The sequence below is a fragment of the Rhipicephalus microplus genome, chromosome 7 (genome assembly GCF_043290135.1).
Source record: "Rhipicephalus microplus isolate Deutch F79 chromosome 7, USDA_Rmic, whole genome shotgun sequence".
NCBI classification, from domain to species: domain Eukaryota; kingdom Metazoa; phylum Arthropoda; class Arachnida; order Ixodida; family Ixodidae; genus Rhipicephalus; species Rhipicephalus microplus.
In genome coordinates, this window is record NC_134706.1 from 14626708 (window position 1) to 14643542 (window position 16835).

Here is a 16835-nt window from a genome sequence, read left to right on the forward strand (position 1 = left end):
AGTATACCACAACCAGCTCTTATATCATTGTGTTGAAATATTGCCGAACCTACAAAGGTAGACCGAACTATAGAAGTATTGGGTGGCAGTTAAAAGCTACTTTATTGAAGAAGGAACTGGATACCTCTAGCTATGCATTATTGGCTGCTATTTTCTGATATAACTTTAGATTTTCTCCCCAAAGTGGATGCATTGCGAGCCTGCACCATTGGGTGTCCACAGCAGACTGACATCATCAGCTGGATGAAGGACTGGTAACTATGTCCTTCTTGAGTGCATGAGTGGCACTATTTGTTTAGCCGTGGAGGCGATCAGTTGCCATGATTCGGTCATTTGAGCAAGGCCTGTTTGGACTTGTTAAGTTGTATCGGATGGTAGTTACTCACTAGGACTGGTACAAAACTAGAGCTTTGAAGTAGTAGCATCCGCTCTATACTTCCACGCAAGCTGCAGCATGCATATTGAGCTTATGCCATTTCTGTGCTTTTCCTGCTCGCCAACCACAAGACAACGCCGAGTTCATCAACCAATGCATCCAGCTGCGAGGGCAAGTCAGCGCAGGAGGAACACCTCAGCGAGTTCATGAACACGTCTGCTGATGCCGTTAAAGCCGGTGACGCAGCAGCAGCGTCTGTGTCCGACCTGACCGGATGTGTGGAGATGAGTGAACCCTTCGAGGATGATGAGGAATTGATAGATTGTCCGGACGACTCCGATGCCTCTCCGGAGAACGTCACTGTGTCCAGCCTGCTCGGATTGTGCACCGATGAAAAGGCTTCGGAGGCACTGATGACACAGCTAGAAGGTCGAGCTACTTTGGACGAAAGTGAAAGCGCTGATGAATCAGCAGAGGAAGCAAGGTACCGTTCAAAATAAGTCATTTCCACTTCTTAGATTAATCATTGTTTTCATATTACAATCTTGTTTTCTTTTTCATTAACTGTAGTCAGTTACAACTTTAGAAGGCAGTGGTATTTTCACGACAAAGGCCGACGCGCACAAGTGCGCGCCATTTAACTCGTGTTCTAGACTGATGTCTTTAGGTCGGCAACCCTGTGGTCAGGAAGCACTATCGAGTGCATTAGCCGGACAATTACTTTAGCTGCACAGGAAAAAGCTTCGTGTGTTTCAGTATATGAGTGGGGCCTCTCTTGGTTTCATAAAGGGACACTAAAGGCAACAATTAAGTCGATGTTGATTGTTGAAATAGCAGGCCAAAAACCTCGTAGTGTTACTTTTGTGCCAAAGAAGTGCAAATAAAATCACGTTTTAGCAGTCCGCATCGGGTTGGCGCACTTCTAATTACCCGCCTCAAAGAAGACGTCGCACGTCGCTGTTGCCGTGCACAAAGTTGCCCGGCTTAACTGCGTGGCCGGCGACACCAGTAGGCGCAGAACAAAGGTAGCAGGAGCAACAGCAGCAAAAACGGCCATTGAACAATTTCCTGCCGTGCTTGCTTTAGACGGCAGACGTGCTTGCTTTAACTGGGCCCCGCTAGGTGGCCGACCTGTTTAGTTTAATTAGGCGTAAATTGAATTTTTGAACCACTCGCACCATTCCCCATAGTAATGTCCAGCAGTTCTTTTTCCATGAATCAAACAGAAACGAACAAGCAGCATTTTATTACGTCTCTTGATGCACAGACGATTCCTCATTTAATGCAGCTTTTTCGATTACTAGTGATTAATTGTAGGTGATACTTCTCATGTCATTAAGATCATTTTGCGGATGTCCTACGCGTAATGCATGTGTTCTCATGCATTTACCATAATTTCTCGGTAGGCAAGGCACTGCTGTTGATAATATTGTCGTTTTAGACGTCATACATTGAGCTTTCAGTTTGACGTAAATTGTTACTTGACTTTAATGTCCCTTTAAGTTGCGTTTGGCAATAGCTACACTATTACATTGCTAGATCAAGTAGGCTTGGCTTTCATTTATTATCCTTAGGTGCTACGGTCGAACCCATATACGTTGAAATTGAAGGGCACCACAAAAGAGTTTTTTATAGAGGTCATTCAGTACATAAAATATCTTATACGGTACTTACTTGCATGATGAGTGCATTCGGATAATGATTGTACCCCCGGCTTTAGTCATAAGAATTTTGATCGTTTTTTTTTTTCTCTCGCGAATCAAGCGCATCCCTTACTTTCGTCAGTGGCAGTCCTGCTTACCTATGCATGGCACCTTCTCACCTTACTGTTGTTTTCGTCTTCCCTTTTAAAATTATGCCAGCCCCGCCTCGGGATGCTTCCCCCTACACCCTCTGCCCGCTATCACGCGCGCTTTGTTTTTCTTTCTCTCTGTGCACGCCACGTTGCTCTCTTTTCGTACCTCTTTTTTGGAGTATTTGTAGATCGCAGCAGGATTCACAAACGTTGCGAGTGTAGAGACATTGCAGTGCACATGCACACAGCCAGTGAAGATTGCGGAACTGCCTTTGCTGGCCAACAGTCGCTTGCCGCAAACATGAAACAGTAAGGGGCCGGTGGCTGTAGCATGCGGAGAAATTTGAAGATGAAGAAACGGACAGCTAATGTTGAGGGCTGCAGAAGATAGCACCATTTTTCTATAGCAATCTCTACCACTGAAGTGGTGGAATTCTTTAGGCTCTGTAAGAATGATAATTGGAATGATGCTAGACATCAGTGCGAGTTTTAGCCCTGCTATATTTTTTCTGCCAGCCATTCCCGCTCCACGGTAGCATTGTCAGTCAGTTTGTTTTAGCCTGTCTTGTGTTTTGCTGTGGGCGATGAGTGGAAATGTGGGCTACATGGCCAGCTTCAAGCTACGGGCTGTGGAGTACTTCTTCACAAGCTACGGGCCTGACTGAGATGCATAGCATTGTCTTTGCTGGAGGTTACTGGCCTCGGAGATGCATGTGCGCTTTCACAGTGCGTACTGATATAAATGTTGATGTGTTGAAGACATTATAGCGCCAGTGCCTACCGTCTGTGCATTTGTCCCTGCTTCGTACAAGCATTGGCATGTAAATGGTACTGAAGCTGTAACACCGCCTCAAGCCTTCGGAGCTGCTGCCTCTGATTTTTCGGCTAGTTTTCATGAGTCATAATTGCTGCGCCTTGAAAACTCACCTGGCAGGATCGACGAGGTTTATTTATCTTTCGGAGGGTTCGCTGTTTACTGTGATCCTAACGTTTAGTCTCACTTGTCATTTGCAATGATTCACAGCAAGACTTGATGATACAGGTTTTTTGCAAAACTAGCAGGCCAAGTAGTTGCATACAATAGTGAGACATTTTGTGGCCCACCATTACACTAGTTTTCAGACACCTTCAGGGGTGCAACAGCTGCGTCACTTTCGCATATTTGATACGATTCCTCATTTGTGCGTCGAGCTGTGCCAAAACCATGAAATTGTGCCACGCTGTGTCAAAATGCTCAACCAGCCTCAAAATTTTCTCGGTTGCAAAAGTTTCAGGGGCTTTAGTCCCACTGAAAAGTATCTGCTGCCGTCACCAGACCAACGAATGCGTGGTAGTTTTCACCTAAGAACCATGACTGAGGAGCAGCCTCTCCTAACTGCTGTTAGGAGAGGCTGCTCCTCAGGGCACTGCCATCGGAAAAATGCGTTCACCAAAAGCCTGAGCAGTGCTAAACTATAACCACTGGCTCCAGCTAATGGTTTGGTTTAGTGTCTTGTATTGCCTTGAAGTAGCAGTGAAACTTTGTTATTTTGAGCTCTCTGATAAACAAGCTTCAATGTATAGACTAAAAATGGTGTTCCATGGACGCAAAGTTGTAAGGAGTCAACTTCTTCGCTAAATTGAGAATTTCATTATCCTAAAGCTCATTGTATAGAGCTTTAACCAAGTCTCTATAACTGATTACCACGAGTTAAAATTTGCATAGCCCTTTATTACCGCTTTTTTTGTAGTTTATGCATTGCGTCAGTGCATAAAGTGCTACAGTTGGTGAACTGCATTGTTGGTGTGTTTGTTTATTTTATGTAGCCACTCAAAAATGGAGCAGATCAAAGAAGCTGTGGGCAGCGTCCCTCAGAAAAATGCACATGCGTCAAATGGCAAGGAAAGAACGGGAAAGGTAAAAAGCTTTTTATTACAGTTAAATTGATTAACAGAACAGTTGTGTCAATTTTTGGAATAGATTGAGATTTCTGTGTGGACTTCAGAAGGCCCTTTACATCCAGAATTATTGATTGATATGTGGGGTTTAACGTCCCAAAACCACCTCATGATTATGAGAGACGCCGTAGTGGAGGACTCCGGAAATTTCGACCACTTGGGGTTCTTTAACGTGCACCCAAATCTCAGCACATGGGCCTACAACATTTCCGCCTCCATCGGAAATGCAGCCGCCGCAGCCGGGATTCGAACCCGCGACCTGCGGGTCAGCAGCCGAGTACCTTGGCCACTAGACCACCGCGGCGGGGCCATGCAGAATTATGTTGTAGTAAGACGGTAAGTTGGGCCAGTTGGTTAGGATCCATCGTAAACTTACTTACAGCGCAACACCAGAAAAAATACAGGACAGGGAAAAAGGAAAAGAGAAAGAAAGACGGCGCTGTCTTTTCTTTCTCTTTTACTCCTTCCCTGTCCTGTATTTTTTCTGGTGTTGCGCTGTAAGTAAGTTCACGACAGAATTATGTTGACTGCCGAGCGGTTTCAGAGACCACCCTCTTCTTGTCTCACATCTTTCGTCGGCATCACAAGGTCCCACATTCTGGCATTGGCCTCACACAGGTCCCTTGCCTGATACACATAAACGAGCAGGAAGCGTGTTTGGAACGCAAGCACGCCAGCCTACGAACACCAGCGTTGAAGTAGGTCTGTCCAAGCCAGCTAAGGGACTGTGCAATGCCAATGTTGATGCGGGTATACAGGAGAGAGAAGTGGAAGTGAAACCCCAGTAGCAAGAGCGAGACAAACCACGCTCGGAGCAAAAAAGAGTAGATAAACAGTAGAAAGGAGACTATAAAACAGAAAAGGATATAAGATGTTTTATAATGACATGAAAATAGCAGATAAAAAACACAGGCCAATCAGTGCTCCGCAGTTCATACAGCTTTCACTTGGGGTGTAACTGGGTTAGCTTTTCTTATTTTTATTTCAAATGAAAAATGAATTGCTATAGAGCCTGGAAAATGTGCTGCTAAACTGGTTTTCATTTTTTTAAAAGACTTTCCAAATCAACTCAGTTATTTCTTTTTCCTTAAAAGGGCCACATGTAGTTGAAACAAGGACGTACACTGATAACAGTACTTTTTCTGAACATAAAGGGAAAAAACAATTGATCAAAAAAGTACAAGTGAAAGTTGGCTTTTCTGTCTGTCATCTTTTCACTTTTACCGTTTACATTGTAGGTTAAAATGGCATTGTGGAGTAGTAGCACTATAGTGCAGGATGAAAGCAAGCTGGACATCATTGGCTTCATGTTATAAAATTCCTGTTTCACATATGGATTAAACCTCTGCAATGTTTATCGACGCTGGCCATTTCATCAAATACGGAAGAAACTTACGGGAATGTCAGAAGACTTGTTTTTTTTAAGGTACAGACAGAATGTTTTTATTTATTAGATCACTCACAAAGGCTGTGAGGTGGGCTTCCGTTAAGCACCCCTGACACCAATATTGAAACCTCAAGATGTCTGTGATGTCTGATTGCCCGGTATACACAGATAGTTCTGGCAGATTATTAGTGGCAAACATTACCTTTAAGGTATCCATGCCTATGGTTTCTCTTTAATCGTTAGTCCTGACAGCTGACTGGTTGTTTTTATTTTACACCTGTCACACTTGCAATAAATGAGGGTAGACATAAGAGTATAAATCTTTGGTCTAGTTGGTGGTCTAATATGTGGACAACCGCGCAACAAGGGACAAGGGATGGGAAGAAACACTGACGATCGTTAAACTCACAGCTGAAGTTTTTGTCCGGAACGAAGCGGAATATAAATAGAAACAACACGTGAACAAAAGCTTGCAAACCAATATTTGCCGAAAACTGTGATGAAGAGTCAGCTTGCATGAAGGACTGGTTGCGCAAACACAGTACTAATAACGTTCACCAAGTAAACAGCGGGCACTTAGCCCTTCGTTGCAGCACGTGTGACGCTCCTGGACGCAAATCCGTAATCGGGAGGTGATGAGTTGTGGAATGACGTGGTTCTCAATGCGCGTTATAATTGAGGCAGCTGAAAACGGGAGACTCGGCAGTAGCTGCGCCAGCATCTTGTCCATTTTCTTGATGGAAAAAAAAGTTTGATTTTCGTCCCGCGCGCGTGACCGCCGAAAGTGACGTTGGCGGATTCCCGATTGTAGTTTTTTGAAAATATTGGTTTGCAATCTTTTGTTCATGTTAATTTTTCTATATGCTGCTTTCTTTTGGAAATTAAACCCAGTTGTAAGTTATGCGTTCTTCTGTGTTTCTTCCCCCTGGTTGCGCTGTTGTCACTATAATGAGGGCAGGCAATATTGAACAGCAAGCAGGCCTACCACACTGCCCAGGGTGACTCCATCTGTAATTTACTGTGGAAGTTTCTGTGCGACATTCAACAACGCCTATCTGCTACAATGGTCCTCTGGTTATGGTGCTTGACTGCTATCCTAAACATAGCATGATTGGATTCTTGCCGCAGCAGTCGCATTTTAAGTGAGGTGAAATGTTAGAGGCTCGTGTGCTTGGATTTAGGGGCACGCTAAAGAACTGCAGCTGGGTTAAATTTCTAGAATGTCCCACTGAGGTGTCCCTTGCAGTCATATCGGAATTTCGGGGCTAGAAACACAACAACGATTGTGGTTACATTAGTTCCGCTGCACCTATGTAAAGCCGACGGCACCTCAGACAGGTGGGGCTACTGTGCCTTGTGGGAAAGCGCCCGCCTTACGGAAAATTCGCTGCTGCCTGTCGTTAGCAGCACTTTCTTGACGTCGGGAGTTTTGTTTAAATTTTGGCTGCATGTGTTCTGTTTTGTTGGATATTCTTACTGTTTGATGCCGTAGTTCAAGATATTACGGTGTAAAGTTTGACACTTGTGCTTGTGGGTGCATTCGCCATGATTAATTACGTCATGCAGTATACTTCGTATTCTTAGTCATGTCAAGTATTGTTGCGCTAATACTCAATCAGTTTAGTTCTTTGATTGGAATGAAAATTGAAACCACCTGAGGCTTGGAAGACAACAGTAGCATTTCGTGCCTCTCTATCACAACAGTTCCAAAACACTGAACTACTGAGCGCATCCTTAAATCGTACTTGTCTGTAGTAGTCAAATGTGGGGCTGCGAACACTGGTGCTATTCATAGCTGCTACCTCGCGTTGCGTACAAGCTTCCGTTTGTGCTTTAATTACAGCACAAGGGCCTAAAGTGCAGTACAGTCGAACTCCGCTACAACGAACGCTGCTTCAACGAAATTTGCGCTACAACGAAAAATTCACGATTCCCTGCCAGCAGTCCATAAGAGTCAATGCATAAATATTTTCGCCACAACGAACACTTTTTCTTCGATTATCCCGCTTCAATGAAATTTAACAATGCAATTCCAGGCTCAGATACTTATTTCTATGTGGTAAACCCTATCTTTAAAATTTCTATGCATTTTCAGAGCTTGAAAATGCATCAACGAAGTCTAAAACACGCGTTGGCACCACCAGGAACCGCCGCTGTTCAGCAAGCGTAGATGCCGCCATTGCTCGATAGTGATGGCAGTGGGACTGCCCTGCTTTTGCCACTCGTGCTTTTGAGCCGCAGACGATCTTAATGGGGAACATGGCAATGAAAATTATCTTTGTTATTTATGTAGCCACAGGATTGATATTTGGCATGCAGATGTCACTTGTTGTGCTGATATCATAACTGAAATCGGTTTTGAGCTATCTAATATAACTTTTGAGTTACAACACTTGATAGGCTCTCATTGTCATCCCACAATAATTAGCTAATTAGACACAAGTTCATCAAAATTTTCGCATAAGAATATTCACAAAGGTCTATTTTGTGCCGCAATGCTATTGGTTTATTTTTAATATTTAAATAAACATACTAAAATTTTTTTTGAAATGTTCTGGACATATTGTCTTACCAACAACTTTTACAAAAAACCAATTACAAAAGTCTATACGATGTGCTCACAAATATGGACTGCTTTACGGCACTCACCAGTGTCTCACAATCTAAGTGCAGAAAACGGAATCGCTGTAGCTTAATTTGCTGTGAAATGGCATAGGGATGACCGACAACAAGTGCTCAAAAAATGAAAGCTGGGAAAATGGAGCTCAAAGAAATTGGAGCTAGAAGCTGATATAATGGAAGTCGGAAAGAAGCTGGCTTTATTTTTCATTGGAGAAATGCAGTATTGATTCTATCTTGAGCTCCACTCTGTCCTCTTTATGATGATGCCAATATGGTGGCACTGTGCCAAGGGAAAGCTCCAAGTTTGCATTTTTCATGCCCAATTTTCACATAGCTTTTGATGACAGCCCACCAGTAAAATGCTTGTTTCTCAACTTCTACCACTTATTTTGGTCTAAAGTCACACTATGATGTAAAACATGGTCTCAGGATTATAGAAAAAAATTAATTGAAAAACTGAGCATTTTGACCAAATTTACTATTCCCATTGCCACGTCCCCCCTTAAGCTGAAGCTCAGTCGCTCAGTTCACGGTTTCCTTCTCGCAGCTGCTGGGTGCAACCGCGGTACAATGCCTTTTCTGATTCCGATGCTTATCATTTTCTTCGCGCTTGGCAAGTGTGGTAACTAATCAGAGCTGCTGTTTGTCCGCATTATCAACAAAATCAGTCAGCCGCGAATGATGGATGATAAGAACGGCATAGAATAATGCAAAAGTGGCCGCTCCACGATACCCTGCCTCCACCTCGGCATTGTCGGATACTTTTGACGGCGGACAGCTGCTGGTATTAACGTGTTAATGCAACTGTAACGTGTAAATGCAACTGTTTGGTTCGTTCACGAAAGGGGGATGAGGCGTTGTTTCAGCGTGCTTTTCACCACGGCCTCGCTACGCATGGGTTAGAATCACGTCGTGACGCTGCTGGGAAAGAATAGGAAGCAGCAGACGTTTTTTGAATTTTGAGAATAAACGTTCCTTTGTTTTGCTAGCTCAGATCAGCTATATATATATATTTTTTTTCACTACAACGAAATTTTCGCTTCAATGAAGCTTTTCCCGCACCCCTTCACTTTCGTTGTAGCGGGGTTCGACTGTATGACTATGCTTAATGTAATTACTGCATCTATCCCAGCATGTTTTTGCGAAAAATGGCGGTCGACTGGCCACTCTGGACAGGTTTGATTCAGACTGTACGTAGTGACAGCACTGCATGCGTAGGGCTATTGTTATATTCTTGTTTAATCATTTTGAATACAGGTGATTTCGAAGGACCGCATGGAGCTGGAAAAAAGAACTCCCGAAGCAAATGTGAACAAGCTCTCCCGTAACACAAGACGTGTAGCTAGCGCTGGAGCGCCTCTGGCAGTTCCACCTTTCGCTGCTCATCGAGGTGCCGTCCTGCATTTTCTGTCTTTTCGGAAGTTTTGAGACTTGGAGTGCCTTTTAATTATGCAAATGCATTGTTAGTATTTTATTATTGTAGTTTATGTGTATCTTACGTGATTTCAACTTTGGGTGGCAGGCAGCGTAATTCACGACGGGCATCTCAAGCTCGAAAGGGACCACAAAATGATATGTGTTGTCATATGTTTCACCGACTTCAAGCCTCGAGCTCCGCATGTTGATTAAGCAAGGTAGTAGTACAATTTCAGTAAGCAGTGGATAGCACGTGCAAGCATCAACAAAGAGAGTACATTTTTGAGTGAAACTACTAGTTCCGGAGCTTTCGTGGTGATAGGCAACAGGACCGTCGCATAGTGTGCGTCGCTTTGCTGCACTATTAGCTTATTTGTTTGGATGCCTGCATGAATAGTGGAGGCCATGTATTTTACCCCCAGTTTATGGCTGTTTTCTTTTTGTTGCTGAAGCACACAAGTTTCAAATGTCATTTGCAAGAATGGGAGCTTGGTCTAGTTGATGGATAGTCATACTGGCAAGCTTTCTTAGCGCCATAACATAGGAAAAGACGGACAGAGTAGACATAAAGAGTGCTGTCTACTATTTCGTTTTTTCCTTTGTTTGCGTGCTGAAATAACTTGCAAGTTTAATTTTTTTTGTTCCAAAGGACATGCACTTACAGTTTATAATTTGTTGCTGGAGAGAGTCAGTGTTTCTTTTATGTTTTTTTGTTACTGGAATGACAATTGTAACCTTCTTACTGCATACCTTAAATGTGGTCTCCTTTATAGAAACTGGCTGCGAATGAGTTAGTATGAATCCTGCCTGGCGGGAAAAAGAGTTACAAAAGGGATAATCGCCAACCACCCGTTCGGAGCACAAAGCGACAGGGAAATCCCTACAGATTTGTCAGAAATAAAAGTGTCTCAGTTGATTGTAAAACTATTTTTGCAACTGTATCATTCTAAAGAGATTGTTTATAGAGCTTCCATTTTTTGAGGTAACCATTCAGTGTTTATCGGGGGGAAGGTTTCTGGCGTCGCGATTGACCATGTGCTCCACTGCATGATTGCAAAAAGGATTCCAGGTGAAGCCGTGTCATTTTGTGCATTTCGTTCACACTTACCTTTGAACTATCCTTTAAACTGCTTTAAACTGCATTTTCGGCCAGCGAATTTGTCACCTTGCAGGTGCTTTTCGATGTCGTAGTCTTGCTGTGGCAACACCTGCGTGGCAAAAAGAAGAAGAAAAAAAAAAAACCAGATTGAACTTGCATCATCCCAAAGCCGTGTCATAGGCGTCCTCTTGTGTTCATGACATGAAATCAAAGTTACGATATCTAGCTTTACGTTTCATCGGCCGTTCTTTTTTTTATTCTTCCAGGCTCTCTACAGGGGCACAGTAGTTCAGCAGAATCCCCCGAGAGGGAAAAACGACCTGAAGGTCTTCCGTTTCCTTTTGAAAACTTGCCAGGGTACATTCAAAGGGCTCTCAATGACAAGAAGCCGATTCCCCGCGCTGAAAGAAGGGCTCTGGTACGATGTGTAGTTGAAGAACTGACAGAAGCCTGCCCCCGGCCCACACGGGAATTGTTCCAAGAGGCAGCCATGGCGATCGTCAAAGCTTTTCCCGACGCCCTTGCAGATCGTCGCCCGGATGGCAAACTGCGCGGAAAAGGATACAGCTCTTTTTGTGAACAACTTAAGGCCCGCGCCAATTACCTTGCCCTCAGAAGACGAACCATCTCGCCAGGTGAGCAGAGGCGCCGAAACCCAGCTGAGCGGTCATATGTGGCTTTGCCGACCGACAGCCTGTGAGAGGAACTTGGAGCCAGCAGTTGATATCGATATCAAGACTTGCTTAGCGAATGTCCGGCAATTTGTGGGTGTCTATCGACCTAGTTGTCCACATTTGCTGGACATTCACCGAAAGTGGTATGATGAAAATGAGGGACAGGTCATAACAAATAATATCCATGTTATGCATGTCATGTACTGCATCACTTCAATGAGAAGATGCCCTCCCCACCCATTCATTATTTACGATATACCGAAATTTGTGTGGTGTTGTCAGACTCTTGCGCATCACAAAAAATAAGTAACCGATGGTGGTTGCAATCCTCGAATTGTAATGGATTACAGTGGTCAATTACAGGATAAGTAACCAAGAAATTACGCAGTGTTGAAAAGACCTTGTACAGGTATCATAATGAGCAGAGAATTACGTTACCATATATAATCATAATGAACAGGGAATCGTACTTTATGCAATGTAAATTGTGAGACAAGTGGGTGGCCTAATGCTTCCCACCCACTACCAAGTTCATCAACAGCTCTTTGTCATCATCGGCTCTGGCCTCAACAAATCGCACATAATGCCTTACAAACGTGCAGCAGGTATTTCGTTTTCCCGAAGAATAACAAACAATGGTATAGTGGGTAGTTCGTTACTTCACAATAGTTATTATTTATCGCATAGTGGATACCTTGCAAGTGTAATTGTGTTAGTTGCCTCAAGTAAATTCGTAACGAGCTCTAGGAAGCTGCTCCCTCGGCTTTAGCTGTGGCTCTGCTGTGTGTCCCACTCAGCCCCGGAATTTTTTTACTTTCAAAGATTGGATCGTGCTCGTCATTTCCCGCCATACCTGCGCGATATGCAACGAGATCGGTCTTGAATATGCTGGTCAAGTGTTATGGATGCACGTGACGTTTTGAGCTGCAGTCTTTATTTATAGGCCGCACCAAATGACCCGTCATGTGCGTAGTATTCATTTAAGGAGAAAAGACACCTCTAGGATTTGCTGTCTACATTGACCGTCCTAGTATAAGGGAATTCTGAAGGTGCAGGATTTAATAAAGCTGAAGTGATACAAGACTTTACCTTCTACCCGATAAGGACTCGTGATTTTTATTTGTGCTGTGAGCAGGAGTGGCTGCTTTTTTGTTTTTTTTTTTTCGTTCGCAACTTGAAATCAAGATGACCGTATCTAGTTTCGTGCTGTATAGGCTGTTTTCTTTGTTCTTTTTTTATTCTTCCAGCTACTCCATGGGGGCACACTAGCTCAACGTATTCTGCTGAAGGTTTTTCGTTTCACCTGGAATATGTGCCAAAGTTTGTTCAAAAGGCTCTCAAGGCCAGGAGACCACTTCCGCAGAGAGAAAGAAGGGATCTGGTCCGATGTGTAGCCGAACAACTGACCACAATGAGTGACAGGCCCCAGCGGAACTTGATTCGACAGGCAGCCATGGATGTTGTGCGGGCCTTTCCCGACGCCCTTCAGGACCGCAACCTAGACGGCGGACTGCTTGGCACAGGATACGACTCCTTTTTCCAACAATTGGAAAGTCTCATTGAAAACGTTGCTAGTCGGAGAGTAAAAAGAACCGTCGTGTCAACTGCGCAGCAGTTGCAGCAAAGTTGCGGCAGGAGAGCCGCCAAGGATTTATACGGCTGTGTTAACTGGCAGCCTGCGACGAACTCGGACCCACCAGAAGAGGTTGACGAGAGGATTCAATTTCTAAAACGAGAGGCGAAGAAAGGCCCAAAAGAGATCGACGCGCGCCGTTGTTCTGACTACATGGAGGAAATGTATCCGGAACAGAGGAGCTTCATAAACGCTGATCCCCCTCCCAGTATTTCTGCGGTGAAAGATCAATGGCCCATGCTCTTCCACAGGCCGTTCTTCTATAATCACGGGAACAAGCTGCTCGCCAAGGATGTGAAGGTACACATGGCTTCTTTACTTACAGTGTTTCTGTAATGTCCGAATTTTGTGCTTGTCACCTTCATTAACAGCTCCACCACTGACAGCTCACCATTACTCATCCGAGTGTCGGACACCAAAGTTTCTTACCATAGGCTATATATATATTTTTTTTTCGGCCAGCGAGTACTCAGTCACTTTCTCTGGAAAAACTTTATATCTCTAGCTTCCTCTTTGAACTGCGAGGTGGTGTAAAAGCTTGCACTATCTTTTGTCCCTCACTTCTTTTTAGTGTCCGTATCACTTGTGGCCACCCTTCTTCCCTGAGAATCGCGAAGAACCTTTTTATGTCATTGTTATCCTTACTATACCCACTGCAAAGTAAAAGCCTCTTCCGCATCTCGCTAATCGATATATGTGTTTGCTGTGGGCATGCTATCCCCGCAGGGTAATCTGCCCGTCTAACCTCCTGCTTCACTACCTGTGTGCATGTGTGTCTTGTTCGAATCCATTCTGAATGGCTCTCATATAGATACGACCTCTCCAATGCGATGAATTGAAACCTTGATATAACGAACCCAGACATAACGAAATGTCAATTAAAACAAAGTAAATAAAAAAGTCTTGCAATAGACAGTGTTAGTAATATTCCTTCATAATGAATTTTTGGACATAACAAACTTATTTTTGTGTAAGGTGCAACTTTGTTATAATGAGGTTTGAGTGTACAGCTGCCCCGATCTCTAGCTATTGTGCGCGAGCGCTGACTTTTTTGTGCATCAGCGTCATACGACGGAGTCAAGTTGCAAATAGGGCGAGAGTACGCGCATGCTCACGAGGCGCGCTCAGCTGGGCCCATCGTCTGCTTGGCTGAATTCCTTCGTGACAATGTCGCCCTGCATTAGCTCACACGAGACGATCCAGATTTGTCAGCTTATCTCACGCACCGGGATGTATCTGCGGATTTCATTTTCTGTCTGGGTTGCTTGCCGATCTTCGGAGTGAGAGATACGGGCAAGACGCGCAGCCTCTTCGTCTGAAGTTAGTTAATGCAGGGTGACGTTCTCACGAAAGAACAGCTAAGCAGACGATGGGCCCAGCTGAGAGCGCTTTCTGGGCATGCACTTTCTCTTGATCTGTTTGCAACTTACTCCGTCGTGCGGTGCTGACGCACAGGAAAGTCGGCGCTTGTGCACTATAGCTAAAGATTGGGGCAGCTGTACAAACCTTGGACATTAGGTTTCTGACTTCTACTTAGTCTCGCAAATCCTACTGCTTAGTATCGCAGTTGTGGGTTCAAATCCACGTGCCGCCGGGTACCCACCGGTTTTTCCAAACGGGCACAGGCGTCCCCTGGCCCGACACTGGGCTACTGTCAGAGGCGTAACGTCTAGGAAAGGCAGCCTACGCCATTCAAGTCCCGTCAAAACACGTGATAAGAAAGAGTTGAGGTAAAACTCGCTCGGTAAAACAAGAAAATGTGCCGTCACCAGTCTTTGCTGTTTTGAAAATCTCCAGGAGACCGGTGTTTACAGCTCGCGGGGCCGCCTGCGCAAATAGGCGTTTGGTGTGTAGCGACACCACAGACCCGAGCTAACGAAGGAGTTTTGACTCCCTCCCACGCCTAGCCGTGCGTGGCTTTGTCATGTCCGGGGCAAAGGGGATCTTGGAGGTTGAGCTGACGCTGGGTGATTGGACCATTAAGGCCCCCCGGCAGAGGCAACACACCCCCTTGGCCCCGGCTTCACAAAGACGGCACCCCTGGGCTGACCCACCCAGGGGAAATCGGCAGTCGCCTTTTCCTTTCTCTCTCTCCCCACATCTTCGTCTTTATCTCTCACTTTTTATCTGTCCTGTCTTCTACTCTCTTCTGTCTACTTCCAAACTTCCTGGTAGTTAGGGTTAACCCTGTGCAAATAGCCTACCTTGGCCTATGCGCATTGGGTTATAGTAGCGTTGTACGGCTGGCGTCTGCAGGTTTTAGCATCCGCAAACTTATAGCGTCCCCTTGTTGGGCTCCGTGGTGGGTGGCCACCAACGCTTCTGAAGAAAATTAAACTGGCATGCATAGAGCGTTTCTCTTATTAAGTGATCGTACCGCCTTAAAGCGCGTACGCACCGAAGACTTAGGCTTTTTCAACCGATCAAGTGAAAACTTCCCCCATTTTCATGTTATACATAGTGAGATAAGCAGCAAGCAAGCCAGAACTGTATCTCCCTTTTTAGTAGCCAGATGTCTCACACAAACTCTTGGAGCCGGGTACGAAGTTACCAAAATGGCCAGCGGAGACCTCCTCCTTGAAGTTCGAGAAAAGAACAGTTTGAAAAGCTACAGAATCTTTCAACTTTTGGTGACACTCCCATCACTGTAACGCCACACAGATCTATGAACACAACCCGTGGAGTAGTATCTGATGCTGATTTGCTCGGCTTGACCGAAGAGGAACTTCTGGAGGGGTGGAAGAGTCAGAATGTGACCAATGTACAAAGTATCATCATTAGAAGAGACAACAAGGTAACACCAACGAAACACCTAATACTCACGTTCGCTTCCAGTAATCTGCCAGAAAGTATTCAAACAGGGTACGCGAAGACGTCGATCAGACCATACATACCTAACCCACGTCGTTGTTTTAAATGCCAGAAGTATGGCCACGGCTCACAAAGCTGTCGTGGTCACCAAACTTGTGCACAATGTGGAGTGTCAGGCTACAATTCTGACAATTGCAAAGAACCATCACACTGTGTGAACTGTGGCGGAAATCATGCCGCATACTCACGGTCTTGCTCATTTTGGAAAAAAGAAAAAGAAATCATCACATTGATAATTAAAGAAAATATCACATTCAAGGAAGCAAGACGAAGAGTGTCGCCATTTTACGGCGCTACGTATGCTGATGTGGCGTGTCAGGGGGCAACGCCGCACCAACCCTCGCCACTCCTACCGCCAGCGCAGAGCGAGCCGTCGGCTGTGGCGCCTGCCCCCAACGCGGCAGTAGTTCAGTCTACTCCGCCTCCTAGCGAATTGAGGCCGGAGACTCCAGGGTCCTCTGGTCTCAAGGCCTCCCCTCACCAGGCAAGGCCTAAAATCCGAACCACCAGCTCGCATGCGCGGGCACCCAGTGCCTCTGAGGAGGCGATGGATACAACGGTACCCTTGGTATCAAAAGTGCGGCGCGGCTCCTTGGAGTGCGCCAAGAAAAATAAAAAACCAATAACGGGGCCAGACGACCGTCCTGCCACCTGAATTAACGAGCTCACTCCAACACAGGATACTCTTTGTACACACAGCAGCATCTCTCTTGTTTAAATATGCAGACAGAAATAATACAGCGGAACATCCGAGGCCTTCTTCGAAACCTCAATGACTTACAAGAACTCCTCCATGAACACAATTCAAGAGTGCTGTGTGTACAAGATACACACTTAAAACGAACAAACACAAACTTTTTACGTAACTACGTAATCTTCCGAAAGGATAGAGATGATGCCATGCCACCATCCGGTAGTGTAGCGGTTATAGTTAGTCAAGGTATAGCATGCACACAATTACCCCTCCAAACTTCCCTCGAGGCGGTGGCTGTCCGAGCAGTTATTCAAAACAAACTTGTCACTG

At 45.0% G+C, this 16835-nt stretch overlaps 1 protein-coding gene across 1 annotated transcript in view; it reads left to right on the plus strand.

The window, feature by feature from the left end:
• LOC119179385 (uncharacterized) overlaps nt 1-16835 on the plus strand; it is a 45397-nt gene that overhangs the window by 11799 nt on the left and 16763 nt on the right. The window contains exons 6-10 of the mRNA XM_075868727.1: nt 508-860; nt 3978-4068; nt 9376-9508; nt 10900-11268; nt 12555-13240. Coding sequence (XP_075724842.1) covers nt 508-860; nt 3978-4068; nt 9376-9508; nt 10900-11268; nt 12555-13240 — 1632 coding nt within the window. The remainder of the gene's footprint in view (nt 1-507; nt 861-3977; nt 4069-9375; nt 9509-10899; nt 11269-12554; nt 13241-16835) is intronic.